At 38.8% G+C, this 9,078-nt stretch overlaps 2 protein-coding genes across 3 annotated transcripts in view; both read right to left on the reverse strand.

The window, feature by feature from the left end:
* Positions 1-3,472, reverse strand: part of gabrb4 (gamma-aminobutyric acid type A receptor subunit beta4) — a 69,596-nt gene extending 66,124 nt beyond the window's left edge. For both annotated transcript variants that reach the window (XM_079355015.1, XM_079355014.1), the window contains exons 1-2: positions 2,285-3,472; positions 281-375 (exon numbers count right to left, since the gene is read on the reverse strand). In XM_079355015.1, the coding sequence (XP_079211141.1) occupies positions 281-375; positions 2,285-2,364 (175 nt within the window). In that variant the 5' untranslated portion in view covers positions 2,365-3,472. The remainder of the gene's footprint in view (positions 1-280; positions 376-2,284) is intronic.
* A 1,650-nt stretch (positions 3,473-5,122) lies between these two features.
* On the reverse strand, positions 5,123-7,221 carry LOC306831852 (uncharacterized protein). The gene is made up of 3 exons (XM_079356097.1): positions 7,140-7,221; positions 5,955-6,123; positions 5,123-5,842 (listed from the first exon to the last, which is right to left on the reverse strand). Exons 1-3 carry the CDS (start codon positions 7,174-7,176, stop codon positions 5,707-5,709), a joined length of 342 nt encoding a protein of 113 aa, XP_079212223.1. The 5' UTR covers positions 7,177-7,221; the 3' UTR covers positions 5,123-5,706.
* Between the last annotated feature and the right edge of the window lie 1,857 nt (positions 7,222-9,078).

Below are 9,078 nucleotides of genomic sequence, written 5' to 3' on the forward strand. Positions count from 1 at the left end.
TACAGTAATAAAAATCCATACATCGGATATGGATTGAAAAAAAAGTGTTGGCTTGCCCTTCCTTATGTGAGCACTATTTCTTGAGGAGCAGCCATCTCACATGTGTGAATAAATGCATAGTAATGACATCGGAGCCGTCACTTCAAAGCTCTCCCCTGCATTGTGCCATAGGCCAACTCTTCAGCAGACTCGAGAGTAATGACGCTTCAATGTTGATGTGCGCACACCTCGGCTTGTGAACAGAAAAGCTTACAGAAACACATGCAGCCATAACACATACCTCCAAAATCAGGCCTTAACCGGATGTCATATCCCTTCAGCAACTTGTCCACGGTAGTCTTGGCCACAGACATTCCCGAGCTTCCAGTGGAGGAGCTGAGGGATGAGAAAACTAGTGTTAGAGACATATTCAAATATCGCGGCAACATAAATAGAGATGTTCCTTTAATCAAAGACCTTTTGTTTCAGTACAGGACACATTCTGTATCAACAAGCCTGTAAATTATCACAGCATGTCCTTTCTGTTCTCAACATTAATGACACAAGCGCCACATTTAAAGAGCGAGCCCTTACGTCAATATGCTTCGACAAAGCATAGGAGCTCTTGGAGTTCTATAAAATGCACTTAATTTCTTCTGCGTTTAATTATGTCACATTTTGCCTATTTTATTCCAAATCTTGTAAACATGTATTTGAGTCGCCTGAAGCCGAAAGTGTTTCACATAAAAACAAAGAGACAGTAAATCAAGGGTAAAAACTGACAACAATAAATACATATTTGCACTACATTGAAAGTATGTAAGAAAATCTGGCAGTGCTTGCTGTACATGTAATGCTCTAACATTCTGCATTACACAAACAGCACAGTGACTCTGGTGTTGTCATTATGAAGGTGGATGCATATTTCCCCCATTGTAGCCCCACCTATACGTTCATCTAATCAGTTGGGGAGATGTGATGATTTGACACCTGTCAACCTTTTTTTATTATTATTATTGGAAATGAGTTTTTCAAGCTAGTTGCAATCAAACTAACTTTGACTTGTATATCAAGTAGAGGCCCACTCTGTGGCCTCTGTGGTCTGACACCTATAACATCAATGCCATGACCTGCATCACCAGACGGATACTGGCTCTTCAGCTGAGGTTCCTTGTTGTAAGGGGAGGAGGGTGTGTGTTGGATGAGTGCAGGTGAAGGGGTGGGGTAGAGTAGGGTAGGGGGAGATATGTAGAGGAAGAAGTGGGTTAAAATTGCTCCCCTGACAGGAGCACTAGCCCTGGGCTCAGTCAGAGAAGTACTCTTCAATTAGCTCATAGGCTGTGCAGCTGTTCATCAAGCTGGCCAGCCACACGACTTGTAGGTTTGACACTTGAGAGCACCACTGAGGAGGAATATCACTGACACCTGGAACACAGGCAAGATGATTCCGGGTTATTCTAATGGAATCAAAATGTCAAAAAGTGGCTCGACCCACTTCTGGCAGAGCGCCTAAATCTCATATGTGAGGCTGTAGGTGACTGCAGACAGGAGGGGGGGGGGAAAGAGAAGGCCACAGGGGATTTGTAACAACAGAACAATAAAAGAGGCTGATCAGGGAGGATTGGGACTGTGATTATGTTCATAAAGATGTGTGCTGTAATTCATACTGTAACATTCAAAGACCAAGACCAAAAGCTGATTTGTTAAAACATTAAAGCTTTTGCATCTATCTGGGCAGCAACAGCAGACAGAGCTGATGGCCTGCTGGGGGGAGTCTTGAGATTTTGATTGATTTGGTTCGAGTCAGATTAAAGAGGAAATGGTGTAATTATATGAATTGGAAATGTCACTCTTGGAAATGTTTGCATTTAAAAGGATGGATTAAATAGGTTTATAGGCCGAGGGGCCACACCATGTACTCTTGCTCACCGTGGCGCAATCAATCGATCTTCGGTTGATTGATCCTATGATCTAATCATCGGCTGATATACTGAAGCCTGTCATCTTAAGATCACTAAAAGTCGTCATATTTTCAACACGTTCAGAGTAGGCTATATGGGCAACGCCAGTTTTCATATCTAGATAATAGGTTACGTTTCACAAAAGGCTTGCTAGAGTGCACGCGCATGTTTTTACGCTCTTGCGCGCCACAGCACCATCTATTTGAGCCTATATCGGTAGCAATGCCCTAATAAGTAGGCCTGGGTACACCGTCAATGCGATTTGCCACATCTCAGCCGTTTTATCGATAATCACGTCTGCTGGTGTAAAGGTTTTTTTTCCCTCCAGACAACGTTTTTCTTACCTTTGAACAAAGCATACGAAGGACAAAGCCGCCAGAGCAGAGAAAATTCCACATAATTTATCTTCTTGGCGACCCAACATCTCCACAAATCCTTAGATATAGTTTCTATAATCCAACCAGTCCAGTGGCCCTCCAGAAAACGCACAAAGTAAAAGTGGCAATTAAAAAAAAGATAATTGCCTTTTAAAAATGTCGACTAAACTCAGCCAACATGCACGCATGCGATGTCTTCATTAAAAGAGGCTTGTGGATTCTTTAAAATCTGGTCTAATTGGCCCCCGCTGTTTTCCCTCAGCTATGGAAATCCGTGCAGGTCACAGAGCCCCTCGACCAGCACCAGGAGATCAGACATCTTTGCTCCAAAAACAGCATACACAATACTTTTAAAAGTGATGACAAGTGTTCCTCCCCTTAAAAACACAAACACTGGCATGAATGAGTGAGCAGGAGCCTCCCGGTGATCAAATCGGTGGATGAAATTTCCCGGTCCAAATCTGCAGAAGAGGCATGGTTCCAGCGAGGCTCTGGCGTCAGACTATTCCACACTGTGATGCTGTTCACAGATATTTGTTGTTGGAGCTGGAAACGCTGCTCTGTTAGAGGGGAGCGGTGGGTTTAAAGGAAGGAAAGGAAATATGAAATCTTCATTCCTTGTTTGTGTGCCCCCCTTGCTGCTTTCTCCGCTGCTGCTGCCTTTGCCGCTGCTTCTGCTGATGATGATGTAGATCAGCGCAAAGTCACTGAGGGGAAAATGCACATTGAAAAAGCACTGGGTAATATCTGATGCAGACGTCAGAGCAAGCTATATCACTCCTTTGTTGGAAAAAAAATTACATGCCGATAATCTATGGATGGTCCCTAATATGCAGAAGCATCTAGGGTCAGGTTTCGTATCAAAAAGACACAAACCTATACGAGGAAAGTCCACCTGCCTCCGCTGTCCAGCGTTAAATGGCGTTTCAACACGTTAGTGTGCCAAGCGTCTCCTCCGACAAACAATTCAACAAATGGCAAAGGATCAAATGTCAGAAAACACATCTAAAGGACATTTCGTCTCTGGATTATTTCTTTTTATCCAAGTTTTTAGTTGAAATTAAAACAATGTCCCTTTTATAGAGCGATGAGAAGGAGGGGGACACCTAAGGTGAATTCCTTCGCGCCAGCCTGTTCACGAGCTGCTTGTCCTTTCTCCCTAAAGCACAGTAAAATGTTGGTGTGGCAGTGTGTTTTCAGGCTTTTCTTTCACTTTGGTACATTTTTGAAACACACACTTATACACATTGAATGACAGAGAGAGAGAGGGAGGCGGAGAGGGAGAGGGAAAGAGAGAGCGAGAGAGAGAGAGAGTGTGAGTGAGTGAGAGACGCGCACAGTCAAAGGCTACATACAGGCACACGCGCGTTAACACAGCAAGAACATAGTGTTTTATTTTCATATTTTAATTTCCTGTCATGAATTAAAGTCTCTCTTTTTTGTTCTTTGAAACATAAACATCATTTTTTGTAAAATTGCTTCAGCGCACTTTACAATTGAAGAAATCAAACAAGCTTGTGTTTTATACAGAGGAGGAGAAGAGGTTTTCTTCAGGGATCTCTGTGCTGTCCAGTTGCTAAGCAACCCCAGCCAGCACTGATGCAGTTGTGGTGATTCGGATGCTTTATGCGCAAAGGCTCATTTAAAGGAGCAGACCAAGAGCTGTCACTGCTGTGGTGTCAGTGGGACAAAAGCACACATCATCTCATATGGAGCCATGTCTGTTATAAGGAGGGGAGGAAACATTTATAATCATAAACAAACATGTTAAAAGAAAGGTGGTGTGTCAGGGTCTATAGCCTATCACACTCTACCTTTGCTTCATCATTGTCCTCCTTCTCCTCTTCATCATTGTCAGGGCAACAGGCGCTAGGATAAATAAGCAAGTCAATCAGTCTGTAGCCTGAGAGCAATCTAAGACATGTTCATACTCAGCAGACAAACTGTTGCTTTTGCAGATTTGCTGCTGTCCTCCAAACCGAGAAAAGAGGACGATTCAATTTGCCCCTCCGACAGGCGACAAACCTTAACAACACTGTAAAAAGAAAACTGTTGTTTTAACGGTAAACTTCCGGCAGCTGTGGTTGCCGAAACACTACCGTAAAATTACGGTAAACATTTTCTTCATTTACTATCGATACTGTTGATTTTACGGTTAAAAAATGTGCCTCATTCCATATTTTACTGTTAAAAAAAAAAGTTTGAACCTTTAAAAAAATGTGTTTTACTTGAAAATTTACATGGAAATACCGCTTAAAATAAAGTTTGTTTCATGGCATATGACGGTTTTTTGCTTGACAATTAACAGTCTAAAATATAAACTACTAATTTATTCTGTAAAAATTCCCAAAAATTACTGCAAATATTAAGGTTTGCACAGAAATTCCCCTCAAAAATTACAGTAAATCAATGTCTATTAGTAATAGCAATGAGTGCTAGTGCTGCTAATTTTATGGTTAAAAATGGTGTTTTAGTCCATATTTTACTGTAAAAGCATGTTCATTAATTGTATAATTAGTACTATGAATTATAAACTACTGCTTAAATCCATCAATGTAAAAATCTAACAAAAGATGTTTGAAGCATACTTCACTTCTCTATATTTATCAGAGTAGAATCAGAACATAATATAAAATAAGAAAAGATCACATGTAAAGAAAAAAATTAATATACTTTGAATATTCAGCCAAATTAGCATTTCCACTGTTATCATTCATTCTGTTCTGTAAACTTAAAACAAAAAGCATGAATTAATATTGTCAAATTACTTAATGTACTAAAACAGCAACACAAAAAATATCCACCTTAAACTTTTCAAATATATAAACTCTTTATTTGATATTTGTGAGGTTGTAAATATCAAATATTTGAAGTTTTACATATCACAAAATATCTATGAATAACATCATAACATCATCTATAAAAACATCATGTAAGAAATGTTCACTTTGAAACTGTTTCAATTTCAAACTTGTGTAGTAGCTGAAGACACAATTTGCCAAGAAACCTTGAGACTTAATTTGAGAACATTTAAGTGCATTTTTTGGTACAAATATAACCACAAAGTGACATCAGTCTACATACAGGGTATCATTTTCACGTTATCAAAATAAAATCATCCCTGAAGGGGAGCAAAATTTCAAATCTTGCATCATAAAGCTAAAGAATATACAATCTCTATGAGTGCAAGGAATTGTAACACTTCACTTGAGAGCTTTACCATTTTTAAGACAATTCTGGAACTAGTAACAACATGTACAAACTGTACCAGACAATTTATCTAGTAAAAATATAGCTTTTGTAAAACTTTCAGAAATTTAACTCTAACAACAAAATATCTGCATTTTATATAACATCCAGTGTACCTTTTATCATATCATCCCTCAGCATCACTGGTAGGTCCACTCGTGGTCAGCAAGGTCTGAGATCAGAGTGAGGACCCTGGGATTGACTGAGAACACTTTCTTCTTCTTCTTATTCCACTCGACTTTGGTGCCTTTCTCAGGATTTATTGAAAAGAAACACCTTTAAGAAGGAAGGAAGGAAGGAAGGAAGGAAGGAAGGAAAGAAAGAAAACATCAGATGGGTCATCAAATGCAGTGTATTTTCTAATATTATAAAAAGAAAGAAATTTTACCGTTGGAGGAACTCCAGTGTAGACCGTAGTTCCACTGGGTAGTGTATGTTGAAGCAGTAGTAACTGCCAAACATCAGGCAGATGGCAGATGTGAAGGAAGTGATGTGGTTGTTGACAATTTCTTGGTCGATGCTCAACATAAATGTCTCAGCGGCAAAGCAGGAGGACCCTAAAAAATACAAGAGACAAGAGCTTCAATATCAGCCATAAATACAAATCCAGTGGTACTTATTTCTTACAGGTTTGGTTCAGTTTACTTACCACACACAATAAGGCATTTGATGACCCATCTGATGTTTTCTATCTTTTAGAAGTAAGTTAAGTTGATTCAAAGTATGTCTGTCCCAACTCGTGTATATTCTGTATTTCTTCAACAATGTTTTGAATGGTAGACACTGGAAGAAGATGCTGTCCCTGCAGTTTTATGTAAAACATACATATATTTCTCAGATACAGGTCACTGAAATTAGACCCATCCCCAATAATGTTTTCAGCATCTGACATGCTGGCAGCTCCCTGTGTGCTAGCACTTGTAGTGGGACTCTCACACTGTGTATCTTTGGTTGATGGACAAATCACATTTTCTGACCAATGTCTGTGCTTTCTGGACATGTGAGAGGTAAAGGACGTTTTTGCAGTGAACACATTTTTGCATCCTCTCACTGGGCAAGCTACATGACGCCCTTCTGCTATGTGCTCCTTTAAGTGAGCGACCAACGATTTAGTTCCCTCACACTGGCGTTCACAAATTGAGATGGTGCATTTTAATGGCGCTAAAGTCGTATCCTGAGTAACTGTTGGTGTACTGCTGTGGTGACGATAGAAGTGCGACTTTAACGCGGTATATCCAGAAAACACCTGCTTACAACTTGTTCCAACACATTTGAAAACACGTCGGGGTTCATTGCGGTGCAGTTTGCAATGTAAAACATAGGCTTTTACAGACGTAACGTTTTCTCCACATACATTACAGGAATACATATTCAACAGTCAAAAACACACAGAGCTTATATCCACAACACGAGCAGCGTAGTTAGCTAACCGGAGGCTTCAGCACAGACGGACCCGCTTTAGCTTGATGCTAAGCGGCTAACTACACAGCGCATTTTTTTTTAAAGCAGTCAAACTGATTAAACGATTGCTAATAATTCACTCGGTCTCTTTAATTGGTTTTGCTGTACTTACCGAGGTGTACTGACGACAGGCTTTGGCTGGAAATCATAAAAAAGTCCAGACGCTGATGAAAGCTGCTCCTCTGGTGAAGACCGTGAACCGGAGTGTGTCAGAGGTTAACGTACGATGCGTCAGATGCGATGCGCTGATTGGCCCGTTTTGAATTTCAGGCGCGCTGTCAAAGAATGCACAGTCTGTCGAACGAACTGTAGGGGGGCATACGACTTCTACTCAGTTTAGATAGATAGCTCAGATTAATGTTTTAAAACAAATGTGTGTGTGTGTGTGTGTGTGTGTGTGTATATATATATAATACAAAAGTTCATATGAGAGTTATTTTCAAGATATGAATTTAAACATTTTAAAACATTTAAAGGCAAACTGTTGTCTTAGGATAGATATTGTTAATATAATTCATTGTAAAGGGAAATAAACAGGCTCTTCAACCATATGAAAAACAATGACAATTAGCATTGTAACAACAGAGAAATAATCTAAATAAAGTTAAAAATTAAAAGTTAAAAATAAAGTTTTCAGTTTGAGTTGTTCGGTTATCAGCACAATAGTATAGTACAATAGTAGTTACAAACTGCATTCTTTATGAGAAATGAATGTAAAAACTGTAGTGTGACCTGTTATAAATATTACAGTATGTTTCAGTGATCAGCACAACAGTACATACATTTAACTGTGAAATATTGTATTCTTTTCAAGAAATAAATGCAAAATTCACAGTATTGAATGTTATACATATTACGGCATTTTTCCATTAAAAAAACTGTGCAAGAGTAGGGAAACGTATTTTTTCAAGAGAAAAAATGTAAAAAACACAGTTTTTTCCTGATTAACTTATTTACGGTGATTCTGTGTTATATAAACAGTATCAAACTGTTTTTGAGATTTACAGATTTTTACTGTCACGATTGACAGTTTTTCACCGCAAAATTTACGAACATTTTTTACAGTGAAGAATTGTGAAGTATAAGAGTAAAAAGTTGTGATTGTGTTTGATTTCCCTGTGATGTTTTCTGTGTTGGTAGTTTATGTCACCCTCACTTATAGTTCCTACATTATAGATTCTGGTTTTCCATAGTGTCAGTTTGAAAACAACAAGAAAGCAAACTGCTAACAACCAAAAGAAACTGATTCTTCATATAGGCTAGCATTTTCAATTGTCTTACATGTTAAAACTTAAAATAAACCTTTAAAAAAGAAAAGTATTTAGGATTGATTTGTTTGGGGGGCTTTGGGTTGTCAGCCTTTTTTTGAAGCACAATTGTCAACCTCTATACTGACCCTAATCATGTGACTGTCTCAATGTTGATATTTCAGTTGCATTGCTATAATTACTGGACATACTGGACATTAAAGGGCAACAGCATGACTGACCGTGACCTGGCACCCCAGGGTGAGCAATTATCTTCACATGATCTGCAGACACAGCCGGTCTTCACAGTTACATCACAGGAGTTGATAGTTCATCAGCATTAATAGTTGGATGACTGTTAATTTGAAACAAAGTTGCCAAATATAATAAACTCATTTTAGTTTAATTGTTCATTTGATAAGGTAAAAAGAGATTTGTGAGGAAACGTCCAGGCCCAATAACCAACCAGTGACAAGGATAAATACTGCAGTGTTGGTAAGCTCATTTGTATTTTGTTCTACTTTTCTGTTGTATCTGTTGTTAGCATTAGCCAGCATTAAGCTTGAGTCCCAGTGGATGAATGAGTCTAATCAAAACAGGAATCAAACCAAATATTTATCCTTTGATGTTAACATGATTTTTTGTTTTGTTTTTGTCTTAGTCACATTCTCATCCTGCAGGACCTGGGGATCGAACCCATTACATTGGTTAAGAGATGATGACTCAACCACTTAAAGGGATACTTCACCCATTTGCATGAAGCTTTGTATCATTAGAAACATGGTAGTAGTGTTGAATGGTCGT

Source organism: Symphodus melops (genome assembly GCF_947650265.1).
Source record: "Symphodus melops genome assembly, chromosome: 11".
In the NCBI taxonomy this organism is placed as follows: Eukaryota; Metazoa; Chordata; class Actinopteri; order Labriformes; family Labridae; genus Symphodus; species Symphodus melops.

Bases quoted from the DNA above. Each gene is read 5' to 3' on its own strand.
- LOC306831852 (XM_079356097.1), bottom strand. From the start codon at position 7,176: ATGATTTCCAGCCAAAGCCTGTCGTCAGTACACCTCG. The intron at 6,124-7,139 runs GTAAGTACAGCA...TGTATTTTTTAG, and splicing joins CCTGTCGTCAGTACACCTCG to GGTCCTCCTGCTTTGCCGCT. The intron at 5,843-5,954 runs GTAAAATTTCTT...TCCTTCTTAAAG, and splicing joins ACACTGGAGTTCCTCCAACG to GTGTTTCTTTTCAATAAATC.